The 17,380-nt window shown below is 36.9% G+C and overlaps 8 protein-coding genes across 8 annotated transcripts; 2 read left to right on the top strand and 6 right to left on the bottom strand.

The window, feature by feature from the left end:
• Window positions 1-1,750: 1,750 nt before the first annotated feature.
• On the bottom strand, window positions 1,751-2,140 carry MONOS_7703 (uncharacterized protein; the record flags this gene model as incomplete). Its single annotated transcript, XM_067878050.1, has 1 exon — window positions 1,751-2,140. One exon carries the CDS (start codon window positions 2,138-2,140, stop codon window positions 1,751-1,753), a length of 390 nt encoding a protein of 129 aa, XP_067732360.1.
• A 397-nt stretch (window positions 2,141-2,537) lies between these two features.
• Window positions 2,538-3,065, bottom strand: MONOS_7702 (uncharacterized protein; the record flags this gene model as incomplete). The annotated part of the gene is made up of 1 exon (XM_067878049.1): window positions 2,538-3,065. The coding sequence occupies one exon, from the start codon at window positions 3,063-3,065 to the stop codon at window positions 2,538-2,540; it is 528 nt and encodes a 175-aa protein (XP_067732359.1).
• Window positions 3,066-3,260: 195 nt separating this feature from the next.
• On the bottom strand, window positions 3,261-4,684 carry MONOS_7701 (uncharacterized protein; the record flags this gene model as incomplete). The annotated part of the gene is made up of 3 exons (XM_067878048.1): window positions 3,261-3,558; window positions 3,775-4,260; window positions 4,383-4,684. 3 exons carry the CDS (start codon window positions 4,682-4,684, stop codon window positions 3,261-3,263), a joined length of 1,086 nt encoding a protein of 361 aa, XP_067732358.1.
• Window positions 4,685-4,717: 33 nt separating this feature from the next.
• MONOS_7700 (uncharacterized protein) lies at window positions 4,718-5,617 on the bottom strand (the record flags this gene model as incomplete). Its single annotated transcript, XM_067878047.1, has 2 exons — window positions 4,718-5,403; window positions 5,485-5,617. 2 exons carry the CDS (start codon window positions 5,615-5,617, stop codon window positions 4,718-4,720), a joined length of 819 nt encoding a protein of 272 aa, XP_067732357.1.
• Window positions 5,618-9,015: 3,398 nt separating this feature from the next.
• Window positions 9,016-9,862, bottom strand: MONOS_7699 (putative PLAC8 family). The gene is made up of 2 exons (XM_067878044.1): window positions 9,774-9,862; window positions 9,016-9,712 (listed from the first exon to the last, which is right to left on the bottom strand). The coding sequence occupies exons 1-2, from the start codon at window positions 9,832-9,834 to the stop codon at window positions 9,453-9,455; spliced, it is 321 nt and encodes a 106-aa protein (XP_067732356.1). The 5' UTR covers window positions 9,835-9,862; the 3' UTR covers window positions 9,016-9,452.
• Window positions 9,863-10,294: 432 nt separating this feature from the next.
• MONOS_7698 (uncharacterized protein) lies at window positions 10,295-13,911 on the top strand. The gene is made up of 3 exons (XM_067878043.1): window positions 10,295-10,668; window positions 10,734-11,439; window positions 11,783-13,911. Exons 1-3 carry the CDS (start codon window positions 10,452-10,454, stop codon window positions 13,263-13,265), a joined length of 2,406 nt encoding a protein of 801 aa, XP_067732355.1. The 5' UTR covers window positions 10,295-10,451; the 3' UTR covers window positions 13,266-13,911.
• A 144-nt stretch (window positions 13,912-14,055) lies between these two features.
• On the top strand, window positions 14,056-14,601 carry MONOS_7697 (Histone H4). The gene has a single exon (XM_067878042.1). The coding sequence runs from the start codon at window positions 14,129-14,131 to the stop codon at window positions 14,444-14,446; it is 318 nt and encodes a 105-aa protein (XP_067732354.1). The 5' UTR covers window positions 14,056-14,128; the 3' UTR covers window positions 14,447-14,601.
• A 1,479-nt stretch (window positions 14,602-16,080) lies between these two features.
• MONOS_7696 (uncharacterized protein) lies at window positions 16,081-16,879 on the bottom strand (the record flags this gene model as incomplete). The annotated part of the gene is made up of 2 exons (XM_067878041.1): window positions 16,081-16,548; window positions 16,601-16,879. 2 exons carry the CDS (start codon window positions 16,877-16,879, stop codon window positions 16,081-16,083), a joined length of 747 nt encoding a protein of 248 aa, XP_067732353.1.
• Window positions 16,880-17,380: the final 501 nt, after the last annotated feature.

The raw sequence follows: 17,380 nt of genomic DNA, 5'->3' as shown, positions 1-17,380 counted from the left end.
CAGAGTTTATACCAATTAATTTATTATATTCCAATAAAAATTATTTATAGATAGAACGCAGTGAGACAGGATTTGCTCCGAAATAATGAGTTTGATTTTAAATTATGGGTGGTTTGAGTGAAAAACTTCGCACTCCCAAATGACGTGGAAAAAGGGGCGAGATGAAAATATAGACAAAAACATTTGAACTATTTAAAAGTGTATTATGCATTGTCCGCTTCTCTTCACCTCCGACTTCGCCTTTTGCCATGGTCTCGAAGACCAGAGGGCAGGGGACGTTGCCCCTCGGAGCTGTCTCCTGCAGGCCGTGCAGGGATCCGGTGAGGCGAAAGCTAAAAACGGAGCAAAAAGAAAAACCACTCTCGCTTCCGCGAGGCGTGGAAAAGAAAATTGCATGTGATATGCTCTGCCTCCAGCTTCTCTGTTGCATCAGCAGAGCAACCCCAATCATCACACACTGCATAATTAGTACTTAATTCTTCTCTGTAAAAACAATAATAATCTTGTGAAGGAGGAGGATCATGCTTAAAACTTTTTATTAATTCCATGTTTCTCTAAAACAGGTTATCGGTTCACATTAATATCTTCGGGTGGTTGATCTATTTCTCTATCCTTCTTTATCTCGCCCTTTTTCGTCATATTGCTCCTAATATGTTTCTTATTTTCGCACCAAGCTGCCTATCGTCTCTCCATCCGCATTTCTATTATCTCGGAGCGAACCTGTCTCACTGCGTTCTATCAATTCGCAATAGAGCGAATCTACGAACGCAAGGAGTAGGTTTGCTCCGAGATAATGAGTGTTGAAAACACTCTTTTCTCTCTCAAAGGATCTTAAACCCTCCTGCCTAACACGTCAAAGTGCAGCGGATGTTTGGAGGGCCTGCGGATGAAGGTGCGGACCTTTTCTCTACTCCCTCCCTCTCTTGGAATGTTCTCTGGGTGTTCTTGATCGGGTCTTCGACACTTGAGCGGACCTGTCAATTTGTCCTATGTTTCTCACTCCGCGTTTCCTCCGATCAGCTTCAAACTTTTTCTGTGATGCAGTCTGTCTTCCCTCCATCAGCTCCATAATGCTGCGGAGAATTATGGGGGGTGTCTCCTCCCCTTTGGGAAGTTGTGCTGTATCGCTCTCATGCTGTGAACACCTCTCTCGAATTCACACTCGTCTCTTCAATCTCTTTCTCTTGTTCGTATCCACTTCTCCACCATCTTGTGTTGTCTCTTCAAAATGCTCCTTTGTTTCAGATTCTGTATTTTCATTTAAAATATCCTTTCTTTCGCAATCCATCTCCGACTTGTCTCCCTTTTCCGCAAGGGGTACTGAGCCGCCGATTGTCTTCCTGATCCATCTCGTGTCCTGAGTAGGTAACACGGTGTAATATTCCTGGGCTTCTCTCGAACCTGGAGCACATCTAACATATGCATCGATTGCTTTCCAATCTGCATCTTGTTGTCAAGCTGAGTGTGTTATCACGGCGTGTCTTATCGAGTACGCGGAAAATGTGTCGGGTATTCCATTCTCTTTCAGGACAGCCACTGATTCTTCTTTGATCCTCTGCAAATTTGCAGGTTGGTTCTCACTAATATCGAACCACACATGTTCGTCTTTAAACGTCGTCTTTGTATAATAAATCCAACGTTGGAGAGCTGCAACAGCATCTATATGTGGGTTTGGATGTTTGTTAATTATAACCTTAACCGTCTCTCCCCCTGATGTTTTTGTTTGTGTTTGTGTCTGGACAAAGTTATCTTAAAGTATCGTTGTCTCTCTTCTCATTCTTTCCAGCTCAGCTGGCCTTTTCGCTCCAAAAATCATAGTGAGGATGAGGGCTCTCCTCTGGAGTGTTCGTATATCCTTTGCGTCGTAGGTGGCTATTGCCCATTTGGTGATAATTGTTAAGTCCCACATCGTCTTGTACCGTTTGCCCTTTCTCAGCTTATCCCCAACATAGGTTTTTGGAAATATTTCTATGTCTTTAACATCAATCTTAGTCTCTCTGAATAGATCAATAGAATCCAGTACTTTCTGAACTGTCTGATAAATCACTCCACTAGACAGGTTAGTATTTGAAAGCGTTTCAGTGAACTCTGCCATAATCCATTTGGCATCTCTGGTTGTTAGGGGGTCAGTGTCATTCATGCTTTCTCTATCGAAAAATTGTTAAAATATTCGCAGCGCTCTCCACGTATCTCTTTCACTCTTCTGATTTCTCAGTATTTCTGCTGCTATGTCCCTCGCTCCAACGTGTTCTCCCCATGCTAAAAAGAGGTCTCTTCCTGGGATATTCTCCTCTCCAGTATAACGCTCATGACCTCTCCTGGGGGTAACTTCCAGCCTTCCCTTCTCATCTTCGCTCCCGGTATCATGCACTCCTGAAAGGTCCCCAGGGTCTTTTACAAATGCCCAGGCTGCAGTAGCGGGGTCCAAGTCTGCCCTCGCCAAGCTGGAAGAATCAGAATCGTCAGATCACTCTGAGCTTCTTTCATCTTCTCCTTCAGCACCCGTTCAATGTTTCTCAGGAACGAGTGGATTAGCGCTATCTCGTCTTCTGGCATTGCTCTCTCTCCTCCTTCTCAGAGAGGATAGTCTCCAAGTACTTCCGCAGGGCACCGGCGCAATCTGTTCTAAAGTTGTATCTGGTATTCTCGGTGCGATTGTTTGTAATATCTCTGCGACCTTCTCTCCCTTCAGTGCATAGTCCGGCTTTTTCGCCATCCGGCTGAGTGCGTCTGCTTCCGCGTTCTGCTCTCCCGGGAGATATTCCGTCTGTATTGTGATGTCCAGGCTGTTCAATTTTTTCTCTAATGCTCTCAGTGTTGGAATGAGCGATGGCGCTCCCCTTTTCTTCTGAATCGTCCATCTCGTGGACATATTGTATGTCCTCAGACGAATATGGTATATCTTCTGTTGTTGCAGCCACGCTCCCTTTCTCTCTCGTGTCCTCAACACTGCTCTGGACTCCTTCTCGTTTATCGCTAACGCACTCTCCTGAAGTGTCCAACTTCCGTGAACATATATCTTCTCCTCTTTGTTCTCTCTCGGTATTGTTAGCACTGCACCCCATCCAAGCTCTAACGTGTCCGTTGTTAGTTCTGCTGGTCTGTTCCTTCTCTTCAGACTTTTTTGCCTGTTCTCTAGCAGGATCTTTCTCCAATGTGCTAATTCTCCCAATATCATTGGGTTAGCAATTACCGTTCTCTTCCAGCCCCCGCGGGCTATTGCCTGCCTCAGTATGTATTGCATTCGCTTCATCCACAAGCTAGCTGGTAGGTGTTGTAACCTCACAAAATTCAACATCCCGAGGAGTGCTGCTAAATCCCTCGTCCTTTGTCTCCTCCTTTTCTTTGCATATGCTATCCAGGTTCGCACATCCTCCAGGAGCAGCACTCTCTTCCCTTCTTGGAGTGTTACTTCCATCTTTTCTGAGTTCCACAACCATCCCAGAAACTCCACGCTCCTTGCGGGTTCCGACTTCAGTTTCTCTTCCGACAGTATCCAGCCCAGATTTCTCAGGAACTGGGCTATCTCCTGTGAGATCGATCTCGATGCATCCCTGTCTGGATGCATGAGGAGAATGTCGTCCAGATATATTACCAGCTTTTCCTTCCACTGTTCTCTGATGAACGAGGCTGCCCGTCTCATTATCTTCGTGAATACTCTAGGTGCATCTTTCGCTCCAAATGGCATCCCCACGTAAGCGTAGCATTGACTTTGAAAGCTGAAACATAGATAGGGACTGGATTATTCATCTACTTTCACATGCTGGTATGCACTCGATATATCCAAAGTGGTCATCCAATCGTTCTCCTCCAGGAGTTCCACGACTGTCTCCTGGGAATCCATCTTGAAGTGCTTTCCCTGTTCTTCCTCGTTTAGAGCTCTGCAATCCAGGATCTTTCTCCACTTTCCGTTCTTCTTTCGAACCATGAATGTTGGGTTGAACCACTTCACCTCCGACAACTGCACGGGATTCACCGCTCCATCCTTCAATTCCTCCTCCAAGAGGGATAAATAATTGTTCATCATTTTTGTCGTTCCCCGAAACTCCTGCTTGCATTTTCTCTCCTCGAGAAAGATTGGGGACTGGGGGCTCATCCAACGTGCTCTTATACCACGGCTCACAAGTTTGTCTCCCTTTATCTTCTTCCACTTGCTCAATCCGTTCACTAGTCTCCCAGACAGTGGTTCCCCCTGTAATCCATTCGCTACGCTCATTTCCATATCTAACATCCTGTGGCCATACTGGCTCTCTGTATCCTCTTCAATCGCGTGAGCATCTGCAATCGCTATTTTTTTCGGCCCCCTTCAACTGTTTCCAATTGGGAACTCGATAACAGTTCCAGAAGCTTTCATAACTCCCCTCTTGTTCTCCTTCTTGCACATCCTCTCACTCATCTGTTCCGTCTCGCGGAGATGTACGGAGCCTTCTTCTGTGGTTTCTTTCCGTATTCTTATCTCGTGATCGAACGCAGTCGCCGCATTTCTGATATACTCTCGATATTTCGCGGTTTCTGTCTTTATATCTATCTCGCGATGATACGGGACTTCTTGTCGTATCGTTATTCTGCCGGAGCTCACCAATCTCCTCTCTGTCTTCGTCTCGCGGCAAAGCGCGGCTCTCCATGCTCTCTCTTTCTCGCGACCCTGCGCAGCTCCTTTCACCTTCACAACTTCTTTGTTCATTTGCTCATCCCGATAGTCGTTCCCACTGCTGTTCTAACTTGCGTTTTTGTGGGAGCTGGGGGGCAGGGGGACTGTGATAGGGACTGGTCTCCCAGGTGATGCTGGGGCATGCTGTGGTTGGGCCTGTGTTGATCTCCTTCTTTCCTTGAAATTCGTGAAGCTCCCATCGAAGCCATGCTTTTGGAGCTGTCTGTAAGCGAAGCCCTGAGCGTTCCTGCCTGTGCTGTACCTCCTTGAGCGTCCGCTCCTGGCTGCTACAAGGCCGAAGGCTATGGGAGAAGCGGGGGATGCTCCATACCCAGGACCATCCCCCACTGGACGAAAAAAGCTGGTACTCTCCACCAACCTCCTCAGGCTCTCTGGTACGTCCTTGGACGTTCCTCCTTCTAGGAAACACTTCACATTCTCCCAGTTTGACTGGGGAATAACTTTTAGTAGGTTAATCCGGCTGATACAGTCTGCAATCAGGGCATATGAGCAGAAGAGTCCCCTCATTCGCTCTTTCTCTTCTTCCTCTAAATGTGTCTTCCTCAATTCTCTTGTTGTAAGGGCTGCAATCGCCTTGGCAGCTTCAAACCCCGATTCGAGAGCAGGTTGGAGCAGTTCCATAACCCTGACAGCTTCTGGTGAGTCCTTTCTTCCTTCAGCGGTGACCACCGTCACCGCTAAGGCGTTCCAACTCGCATCTGTGTGTCTGGTGAAGAAATTCTTTTCCGTCTCTAGAATAAACGTGTTTAAGATATCATCATTTATTCAAATCGATCAGGCCTTGCAAAACTCCATAAATCTCTTCAGTTCACCCGCCTGTCTCCTGGGCTTCAGCCATTTGTCTGGGAAAATTTCCAAAAAATCATCCGATCTTTCTTCGTCATCCCGCTCTTCTGTCCCTTCGGAATCACCATCGCTGTCCTTTTCGACTTTCAATTTCTTCATTTGATTAACTGAACGAAGGACCCTCCACGGGTATCCATGTTTCTTCCTTGTGATCATCTCTGCAATATTTGTTTCGGACTCTGATTCACTTGATCTCGATAAAGATCATCTTCTAGGCCTTCCTCTCTTGAACTTTTTCATTGGTATTATTCTTATCGCTCCGGAGTGACTTAGTCATCCTCTGCTCCTCGACACTTCATCGATCCAGTTTTCAAATCTCTTGAGCCTTTTAACAAGATCAAAGGTCTTCTCCTCGCTGTCGCTGTCTGCCATACTAACAGGATTTAGCGTCATTTCAACTGCGGACAATGGTGTAAACAAGAAGTCAATTCGTTAGCGAAGTTTGATCTTAAACCACCCATAATTCAAGATCAATACTCATTATTATGGAGCAAACGTGCTCCTTGCGTTCACAGATTCGCTTTATTGCGAATTCCGAATATACTTTGTTTATTGGAATAAGTTATTTTCATTCGAATAAAACCTTTCTATTCTCATCGTATCTAATTTTTTTTTTCGAATAAACTGGTGTTATCTTGAATAAACTCTTTTTATTCGAATTATAACATTTATTTCAATAAAATTTTTCTATTCCAATACCATTTGTTGAGGCCTTTATTTGAGAAATATATCGCTGTGGGATTTTCGATCAAAAAGCGATAAATATTTCAAGTTTCTTTATTCTCATTGATGCTTTTAAGTGTGGATTGAACCTTATAATAACAATTTGCATTCATTTCATGTTATATTTTGTTAAAATTCTTTGAAAAATGGAGTTTGAACGTAAAAATAAATTTTATAAGCTTGTTTAAAAGATATAAAAATTATTGGCAAAGTTATTATGAAAGAAAATATTTCTTATTGATAAAACAAAACATATGACAAACAACTGATTTAAATTTGTATTCAAAAGTGTATGTGCTTCCATAAAGGACAAAAATAGATTTGACAAAAATTGAACAGTTAAACAGAAATTGAAACAATGATAATTGAAGTGCTGGATTTATTATCACTGCTGCATTTCCCAAGATGCGCATCATCAAACACGTTTCGCTCTTCATCAATAATCCCGTGTCAGCAACAAAAATCGCTTCAAATTGGTTTCCTTTCCCATCGAATCGGTAATACCCTCTTTCCATTCAGCAGTCGTTCCTCTGTTCCTTCAGCAAAATGTTTCTCGTTCATTCCCTCTTCCCTCTTCCCCTCTTCTTCCATTCATCCAGTCCTCTCCCATTGCGCACATTCGACCAGTGCTGTGTGAAAGGGAGTGTGGATGAAATTGCATCAAATAAATTGCACTGAACGATAAAAGCCCTCATTTCCATCTGCCTTTCTGTTTCTTCATTTTTGCAATCGAATTTCTCTCATTGTTCTTCATTCATTCTTTCATTTCCCTTGCTGCTCTTTGAATCATCCTTTTCCTTTCTCCAATGCCTCCCAGTCCGTTCATTTTACATGGCAGCTCAGTCGCCAAATCCTGCTATTATTTAGAACAATTCATTTCTTCCCTTTGTGATAAAAAAGATTAGCCATTTTGAATTGAAATATCGTGTAAATTGCGCTTTTCTTCTTTTTTTCCTTTTTTTCCTGTTGAAAAATCAACAGATAAAAGCATTGAATTATTAAATGAATCAATCAAACCTTTGAACAACATCAATTCGAATATCTCTTCGGCCATTTTCACCTTTCCATTGCAAATATCAAATATTCATTTGATCCCATCTTCATTTCTTCAACCAAATTGCTTTGCTGATTCCTCCTCAATAAAGAAGACAACTGGTGAATAACTCTCTTCATTCATCTCTCTGCCTCAATCGCCTTCTTCTGATCTGTCATCGAAATGTGATTGAAACTACAACGAAGAAATAATTTCATTTTCGTTATAAGAACTTTTTTGTGTGAATCAGTGAAGAATGATGATGATGTTGTTGAAGATGGCTTCGTATTCCAACAAATGCTGCAATCAAATAGAACCAATGATGGCAGGGGAAGAATACATCATTGATTGAGTGGCAAATGGCAGTCTTATTGTCTTTTCAAATCGTTTCTCTGGAATAGTTTCTCCATTGAATCTTAAATAGGTGGAAAAACAATGAATACATTGGAGAAATATGTAGAATTTCTTTGAGGAAGGACAATAATATGCCTAGTCGAAAATCATGTTCTGAGGCTCCAACAAGGCTTCTTTGAAGGGAACGGAGAATTACTCAAAATGATCAGTGAAAAATCATCAAGACTCAATCTGCAAAAATTCTTGCGAAAAGCTTCATAGATTCAATCCATGATATAAAATATAGCATTTCGCTCATATGTGAGGGCAAACAAATCGCTCTGTTCAAATCAACGGAGAAATTGTGACGAGCAACCAAAAAATCGTCATCAGCTCAAGTCGGGAAAGACATCGAAGAGAAAATATCGGATATACGCTTGATCATGTAACAATGCTCCGAGTATTTTCATTCCATGTGGTTTGCGAGAGATTCTGTTCTTCATTGTTTTGTAAAAAATATAAAATGAAACACAGCATCGGTTGTTGTCCAAAAAAAAAGTGCATGAAATCCATGTGGCAGAATTCATATTTAGAGATATGCAACCAGTATTTCGAACAATCGCACACAATCTTGAGCATTCATGAAAACATCTCGTTTCTTGTTGTTTCACCTCGTTTCATCCAAAATACAAAATGGAAAGGTTCGCTGAAGCTGCTCATGTGCCAGACTCTGTTGGTGGATGCCCAGTAACTGCGAGTGTCTTTTTGTGGAACAACTGCTGGAACAAACAGAATGAGGAAATAAAGTGATTTCGATGCAAAACTGTTCAATGTTCGTCCCAAAGAAGACATGGCATTTTCGTTAATAAAGCAGTAACAAAACCTCTCCTCTTTACATATGATATCGCGTTGTTGTTCATAGACACTTGTTATCACGAAAAAAAGGAAAAACAAATGTTTTGGATTTAAATTTCCAACTTATGTTGTGATCAAAGTTGATAAAAATGATTATTCAATAAAAAACCTCAAAAATATGTGATAAATAATGCTAATAAATAAACGATTCATGAAAAATTTCATTGAAAATCTTCAAAAAACATTTTTCCTTTGATTTTTATGAAAAAAGTGTTTATCACATATTTCTAATAATTTATAAATTGAGAATGACACATGAAAAACATCAAAAACATGTGTGATATTTCCATTATAACATCCATTTGTTTTTAATTCGAATCTTTCATGGTTGATTCGAGAAAGCAGACGTTTATTTAAATTCACTGCCTCTCATTCAATTATAAGGGGGTTTATTTGAATAAAGTCAGATCATTCGAAAAAAGATTTTTTATTCACATTTCATTCATTTTAACTTCTGAGTGATTAACTTACAATGAAAATTTTCAAATATCAAAATTAATTTCATTATTCACAGGTTTTTAACACACAAATTTCAAGCCAATCTCATTAAATCTTTAAATAAATAATACACAAAGAAACAAAGATATAATTCAATTCTTTGGGTGTTCAATAAAAGCAAATTATAATAATATTCTCAACTTTTCAATATCCTTCACGATTCTTAATGATGAACTCATACATTAATACGAAGAAGGTGAACAATGGAAGGACTTAAATAAAGCTCAAAATAGATCAATAAAAATTAATTCTAAAACAATCAATAAATTGAAAGATTGATTGAAAATTCCCATTGTAAATAGAAATTTTTTAACCAGTATTCATTTATTGATTTGTTAAAGGATATACAATATACAAAAAATAAAAATTATGATGGATTCATCATGAAAACTACTTCAAATCAGAAGTAATTATTTTAACTCTTTTAAAAAATTAGAGAGCAATTGGTTTAAACTGGCAGCCAGCTTTCTTGTACTGCTTCACAGTTTGGCAAAATCCACATGGCATAAGGAAAGTCACATGGATACAATCGCTGCATGCATCACCAGCAATTCCTTCCTTCAAGCGGATTTCGTATCTCACAAGAGCAAGAAATGGAACAAACATTCCAATTAAGCAATGCTTGAATCCACATTCTTCTCCATAGACATGAGCAACCATGCTTCCAATTGTGCATGGAGCAGTGATGTATCCTAAAAAATTCATGAATATATCAACAAATAAGCATGATCAAATAAGAAATATTTATCAAACCTAAACAGCACGCTTTAATATCTCCAAAACATCCAAATGTACCTTGAGCCCACTCTGCCATATTCTATTTATCAATCTCTGATTAAGATCAAAAGCCATAAATTGTCACATTAAAAAAGCTCCGAATAAAAACACTATTTTGTTAATTTTTCAAAGCTAAAACACAAAAATGTTTATTTTGAAAACGGATAATCCAAAACTCAAAGATAGATTATTTTTTAAATATGGTTAAAGACCATAATTATTTATTATGGTTATATTTTAACTATTGTTTGATTTTAAAAATGTCTAAAATGGATGATAAAGCAAATGTATCTTATCAAATTTCAGGTTTGTATTGCTTTTAATAAATGAAATTTATTTCATGCTTTTTAACTTCAAAAAATTTTTTTATGAATTTGAGAATACATACAAATGATAACATTTGAACCACAACATATTTGGAATTTTAAAGAAGAACATATTATTAAAAGCATTGAAAATCTTTCAGAACATGAATTGCGTTCCTGCATTAACGAAGATGGACTAAAAATATTGTTTAATTTTTGCCAATCTGGCTCACATGAAATTCAAACAAGCGTACTTAGAATATTAACATGTTATGCAAAAGCAGGGATCCTGGAGAATTGGTACAATGTGGTCTATTGTTTCTTTGAAAAATCGAATGTTTTAGATTCAATGAAGCAATATGTGAAAAATGCTCCAGAAGCAGATTGGAAAGGACTTTGGTATTCAAAAATTATAGGGCTTCTTTCTAACGATCAATCAATGGAAGGAAGTTGCATTTTCGAAGTGTCAAAGATGCTGAATGTTAATATTTTAAATCAATTATCAGGAAAAGCGAATCTTGACCGTGACGCTGTAATTGCTCTTAGTTGTTTGCCCAACTCATCTGGTGTGGAAATTAATTTGATATTTATACATATTTATAGAATTTTCATATTTTCACGAATTATTTAGGCTTTTTTGAGTATTTATCCTCGCTTAACGTTCATAAAACCGCTCTTTTGTGTCTATTAAAAAAACCCTCTTTGTTTCCTGTAGAGTTTTCGAGGCTTTTGGGGCGATTGTCATACGACGATAAAGTCAAGCGAGATCTGATTGAAGACAAGGGAGTGATGGAAAGGATATGCAACGTTATCAACATGGATGTGTTTGAGTGGGTTGAATACAACAAAAATGATAAAGTTGATAAAGTTGACAAAGAAGATGAAACAGATAAATCTGAAGAAAGAGAAGGAAAATCAGAAGAATGGCGCAAAGAAACAGCGGGATTTTGTGTTCATGATTCTTCTTCCTCTTCTTCCTCTTCTTCCTCTTCTTCCTCTTCTTCCTCTTCTTCTTCTTCTTCCTCTTCCTCTTCTTCTTCTTCTTCTTCTTCCTCTTCCTCTTCTTCCTCCTCCTCCTCTTCTTCTTCTCCATTTTCTTCATCTTCTTCTACTTCTTCCTCCTCCTCTTCTGATAATAACAACAACAATAATAATCACAATAACAATTTTTTCTCTCATTCTTCCACCCCTCTTTCAATTGTCATAGAAAAGCTGCAGACAGATGTCAATTTGCTGAAGTTCTTTAAGAACATGGCATATTCGATGGCAATTTCAGAGGAGCTCTTTAAAATTGAGAAGCTTTTGCAGACACTGAAGAAATGTGCAGTGGAGACTAAGTGTGGCTGTGGGGATTGAGTTTGGTTTCGTTTAGTTGGATTAGATTGCGTTGTGTTATGTTGTGTTTTTTAGAATGAAAAATGAAATGAATAAATAAATAAAAATAAATAAAAGAAAAGAAAATAAAAAGAAAAGAAAATTAAAAATGAAAAATGAAAAATAAAAAATAAAAAAAAAAAAAATAATGGAAATATTTTTTTATTCATATGAAATATTCTGATGTTATTCCAATTTAATCTTATTTAATTTTATTTTATTTTATTTTATTTTATTTCTTTTATTTTTATTTATTTATTTATTTATTTATAAACTGTTTTTCTTATTTCTGTATCTTTTCTTAAGATTTGATGAATTGTGGGCTTTTATTGGCTATGATGTGAATGAAATTCAAAGAGAGGAAGAAGAAGAAAGAGAAGAAAGAGAAAGAGAAGAAAGAGAAAGAGAAGAAAGAGAAAGAGAAGAAAGAGAAAGAGAAGAAGAAGAAGAAAAGATGACAAACTCATCACAAATAGTGTATGAAGACGAAGATAACATCAGAATTGAAGCAAGTAAAGAAAAAGAAAAGAATAAAGAGAAAGAAAAGGAAATGAAGAAGAAAGAGAAAGAGAAAGAGAAAGAGAAAGAGGAGAAAGAGAAAGAGAGGAAGAAGAATAAAGAAGAGAAAGAAGAGAAAGAAGAGAAAGAGAATAAAAAAGAGAATAAAATAGAGAAGAGGAAAGAGATAGAGGTTCTTCTGAATGAAAAGAGGAGTGCAAGTTTGTTTGCGCTGCAGAATTTGATGTACAATGCAGGGCAAACAACGATGGAGGAGATGATGAGGAAGAAGGAGAGAGAGGGAGAAAGAGGAGAAGGAGAAGGAGGAGAAGAAGGAGAGGGAAAAGAGAAGAAAGAAGAGGAGATGGAGAAGAAAAGAGAAAAAGAAAAAGAAGATGATGCAAAAATGAGAAGAACAAAATTAACTCCAACAAAAGTGAATGATTCGCATTTGATAGAGAAAATGAATGAGCAATGCTCTGTTGTTACTCATTCTTCCTCATATTCTTCTTCTCTTTCTCCTCCTTCTTCTTTCTCAGAATCTGCATCAGCATCCTCTTCATCTTCTTCTACCTCCTCCTCTCCCTCTCTCTCTTCCTCTTCCTCCTCCTCTTCTCCCTCCTCTTCCTCTTCTTCCTCTTCCTCCTGCTCCTCTTCTTCCTCCTCTTCTCCTCCCTCTTCTTCCTCTTCCTCCTTCTCTCCCGTGTCTCTTGTATTTGACACATACATCCATTCTCTTTCTGTTTCGAGTGACAAAAACGTGATTCGGCGCATTTTGACAGACATTTGCAGAATTGTGAAGCTTTCACTGATTGAAATACCTGCTGCGAAGGAAGAAGAGGAGAGAGAGGAGGAGAAGGAAGAGGAGAAGGAAGAGGAGAGGGAAGAGGAGAGGGAAGAGGAGGAGAAAGAAGAAGAGGAAGAGAGAGAGGAAGAGAGAGAGGAAGAGAGAGAGGAAAGAGAAGAGAAAGAGAAAGGGGAAAAAGAAGAGAAAAAAGAGGAGAAGGAAGAAAAAGATGAGAAAGACAAAGAAGAAGAAAAAAATAAAACAAATAAAAAGAAAGAAACAAAAGAGAAAAATAAACCCCGCAAAATCCAAAAATGCGACAAACGAAAAAATCGAATGAACGATGCAATGGAGAACAAGATATTTCTGTTTCTTCAAAGCGAATTTCGTTCTTTTGGTTTGATTGAGGCAATTTTCTTGTTATTTTCCCATTGTGATGAGTTTGTGAGGAAAGAAGCGAAAGTTCTGTATCAGCTGCTGGAGAATGTGGGGATTGTGGGATGAAGAAGAAGAAGAAAGAAGAAGAGGAAGAAGAGGAAGAGGAAGAGAAAGAAGAAGAAGAAGAAGAAAAGAAAATGAATTTCAAAGACAAGTTTTATGCGCCTTTCAAATGTTGCATCAAGTTTCAAGCTTGCTTTCAATAAATAAATAAATAAATAAATAAAAAATAACAATAATATGTAAAACAATGCAACTTTAACGTAATTTCCATATTTTTGCCTGATTTCATTCATTTTCCTTCGTGCTATATTTTGTTTATTGAAAAAGTAAAGTTTAAAATTATTTGCTTTGATCAATATTTGTGAAATAGATCTTGTTTGAAGGTATTTCTTATTCTTAATGTTTATTCGAAATTTTATTTTATTTCATCCGATGATATTTGTTTGTGTTCTTTTTATTTTCTGAGATGCGTTTGTTTAATGACTTTGTGATCGATTGATTTGAAGCATCTTTTTTTTTCGAAATTTTGATTCGCATTGAATTTATATTTTAATAAAATTGAGTTGACCTACACAATTTATGACGATTTATCTATGTCAAACTTTATTATTATTTGATGGCATTTTTATGTGAAATGCGAATGTTCTTGAAATAAGTGTCTATTGATAATTTTTCACAACTTTAAGAAGGCAAAAATTTAAATTTTAAAACATCTTTGCACGAATATGAAAAATAGGTATGTATTCAAATTTATCAAAATAAACTCAAAGGTGAAAAAAATTGTTGAAAAAAATAAAAATAATTAAAAAAATAATAATTTATGGTTCATGTCCGTTTTTATAAATATGGTTTCATTAATTGAGATATAAAAGCAAATCGAAAATATTTTATTCAATTTAATCTTTAAAGTTAATAATATTGTAAATATGTCTGGACGTGGAAAAGGTGGAAAAGGAGGAAAAGGTATTGGAAAAACTGGAGCAAAGGGATATCGCAAGCTTCGTGATAACATCCAAGGAATTACAAAACCAGCCATCCGCCGTCTTGCCCGCAGAGGAGGAGTGAAAAGAATCTCCAACCTTATCTATGATGAAACAAGAATTATCTTGAAAATGTTCCTTGAAGGAATCATTCGCGATGCTGTGACATACACCGAACATGCCAGAAGAAAGACAGTTACCGCCATGGATATTGTCTACTCGCTTAAACGCCAAGGAAGAACGCTTTATGGATTTGGAGCATAATTAGCAAAATACAAAAAGCAAAAAATTTTTGAATCATGAATTATATCATTTTTAAATAACGTATAAAATTATTTATTGTGGCTTTCGCCGCAGCATTTTGTGTTGTTTTATGTTTTTAATAATAACAAAATATGGCGATTTAGTCTTGATTTGAAGTTTCATTTTTGCTCATGAATTTTGAAACAGAAAAAATAATGAATTAAAAAACTCGAGGAAATGAGGATGACTGAAATAATATAACAACTGTTCTGCTTGAATTTTAAAAATCAAACTTTTTGGAATATGTTCGTCTAAATTCAAAATTGTTTATTTTGAATTTCAATTTGTTGGAATAAAAAATGAATCTTTGAATCAAGTCATTTGGATTAATTGATTTAAATAAAATTCCTTTTATTGAGTTTTAATTGATATTGTCCAAATTTCTTGTATTTGGATAATTGAAAATTGATGAAATTTATTTTTAATCATTGTTTTGAACATTTTCCCGGCAAGATGCTGCTTTAAGGTTACCCGATTTTTTCGTTAAATCCATGAATAAATAGCTAAAAAATGCAATGTTAAGATATTATAAATGTATTCGGTTTATAATAACCAATTGATCAAAACTGAAAAGTATTGAACGGTTTTTAATTCAAATCTTAAGTTTTACGAGGCTTTTTTCAAACTTCATTAAAATACTAAAATTGAGTTATTTTTAACCATAACAATTGCAAATAGCAATAATATTCGAAATTAAAAACCTAAAAATGTCTTTTAATTGTTGTCTAATGAATTTTCAAAAAAAATTATTTAGGGTGGTTTTTTTATCCGGATATTTTTTTATATGGGAATGAAAAAATAAAAAAATTTTTATTTCACGAAAGCATGTTTGTTTTTTAAAAAAAAGGACACTATTAATAAATATAGTCAATCAACTCTCTCTTGACTATTTTTCTGGAATTTTCTTGTTTTCTTTCATCTCCAGAATTATCATCTAAAAAAACTTTTTTTCGTTGAATTTTCCTTTTCTTTGGTTTTTCATCCTCAAATAATTTTTTTTCCATAGTTTTTTCATCGTCATCATCCCTTATCTTTTCTTCTTTCATTTTCTTTTGATTTCTCCATTCATCCAAAAAATCTTGGCCGGTAATAATTTACCCATTAAAATCATATCTGTGATTCTTTTTCTTCAGTGTGACAGAAGGCTCATCAGGCAACGTTGAAAGAACAGCATGCCATTGGTTTGATAACACTCCACTTTTAACAAACGAAGAAATTATTGTTTCAGGCAATAATGCTGTTTGCAGAGCCTGAGGAAGGGCATCTGCAATTGCTTTTCTTCGAAGAGAGACAGATGAAGAAGAAGGAACGACATATTTTGTGTTAAAACATTTTTTGAAGACGGCAAATACTCCACGGTCGAAAGGCTGAGTGAGGTGTGTGCTGTGGGGGATAAAAGTCACCACGTCTATGGATGCATCAGCGAATTTTTGCCAAATGTCGGGCTGAGCTCTCGATGGATGAGAGTCCAATAGAAGAAGGCATCTTTCTTCATCTTTATTCAAAAGAGTTCGTCTTTCCACGATTCCTGGAAGGAGAACATCTTCTGCGTATCTTCTAAATATTGAGTCGGTCATCCAGCCATCGTTATCTTCCTAGATATTTATTGTTGAGCTGAGCATCACACGCAATTCGGCTGGAATCTTTTTAGAAGGCCATAAAACGATGCTTTTCAAAGAATAACCATCTGCAGCAGCTGCAGCGCACAACGTGGCGTTTGGCATGTTCATGGGTGTTTTGTTGAACCCAGCTGGTGAATCGTAAGGATGTACAACAAGCTTTTTGGTGGAATCGGAGAGGCGAAGGGAAGATTCGTCGGTATTAAATATCAAAGAAGAAGAATATTTGTGAGTATTATGAAGATGTTGAAGAAGTTCGTAGAAAGGCTGGAGGGTTTGTTTATTTGAAACAGCCAATCGTTGAATATCAACGTTTCTTGGAAGAGATACTTTGAGGTGTGGATTCCTTTTTATGAATGAGTAGGGCGATGACTTCGAAATTTCAACTTCTTCTTTTTCTTCTTCAAATAGATTTTTTTGTCTATCAGAAATGACAGATTCCATCTAAAATAAGATAACAATAAAATTAAATTTGTTAATAAATAAAAAACCAAACCAAATGTTTCATTTGAGAAACAGAAATGCTCACTCCGCTTGAACTTTCACAACGAATAACGTCCTCTACTGTTTTCTTTTCTTCGTCTGTTAACAACTCTGGGTGACCTATTTTGCCGACTTTTCTTTTATTTTCCAAAGCTGTAATTGCTCTGTTAATGGCTGAACGGCTGAATTCATGTAGATTGGCTGCATCCACTATCCTTGCCTTTCCATCTAAAACGATTGTTGCAATTCGTTCCAAACGATTTTCTATATGCCTATAACCAAATGACATCATTTGATTTCTAATGTTTAACAACCCTTGTTCTGTTTTGTTTTTGATTACACTCATAACAAAAGTATTACGGTAATGATCTAATTTTTATTTTTTTAAAAAAATTTTTTTGAAATGAAAAAAAAATCAAAAAATTTTTTTCGATTAAATTCTAACTTAGTCAGCCCCGTTGTTATTACCTAATCTCCTCAGGGGAGGCACCAATCAGAGATGGAGGAGATAACCCCCCCATCTCCCCCCCATCAGAGATTAGGTATAGTAATTTAATCTGAAATTCTAATTACTGACTTTTCCTTATATATCATAAATATTATAAAATATCCAAAAAGTGGGAAGAAATAATTCATAATTAAAATTTTTGTCCGGATAAAAAAAAATGTCCGGATAAAAAAACCACCCTATCAGTTAAATGTGGAAACAACAATAAAAAAATTTAACAATGAAAAAACCACACCTCTATCATCCCAATATTGCTCATTGATTGCTAAAACATTTTCACTTCTC

Source organism: Monocercomonoides exilis, assembly GCF_001643675.1.
Source record: "Monocercomonoides exilis strain PA203 chromosome Unknown scaffold9-1957334, whole genome shotgun sequence".
NCBI classification, from domain to species: domain Eukaryota; phylum Preaxostyla; order Oxymonadida; family Polymastigidae; genus Monocercomonoides; species Monocercomonoides exilis.
This window is presented reverse-complemented; position numbering and strand designations above follow the sequence as displayed.

What these genes read in the sequence shown, in the direction of transcription:
- MONOS_7699 (XM_067878044.1), bottom strand. Translation starts at nt 9,834, where the DNA reads ATGGCAGAGTGGGCTCAAGGTACATTTGGATGTTTTGGAGATATTAAA. An exon ending in TATTAAAGCGTGCTGTTTAG is followed by an intron (nt 9,713 to 9,773) that starts GTTTGATAAATA and finishes TGAATTTTTTAG; the next exon opens with GATACATCACTGCTCCATGC.
- MONOS_7698 (XM_067878043.1), top strand. Translation starts at nt 10,452, where the DNA reads ATGAAGCAATATGTGAAAAATGCTCCAGAAGCAGATTGGAAAGGACTT. An exon ending in TTGTTTGCCCAACTCATCTG is followed by an intron (nt 10,669 to 10,733) that starts GTGTGGAAATTA and finishes CGAATTATTTAG; the next exon opens with GCTTTTTTGAGTATTTATCC. An exon ending in AAATGTGCAGTGGAGACTAA is followed by an intron (nt 11,440 to 11,782) that starts GTGTGGCTGTGG and finishes TCTTTTCTTAAG; the next exon opens with ATTTGATGAATTGTGGGCTT.
- MONOS_7697 (XM_067878042.1), top strand. Translation starts at nt 14,129, where the DNA reads ATGTCTGGACGTGGAAAAGGTGGAAAAGGAGGAAAAGGTATTGGAAAA.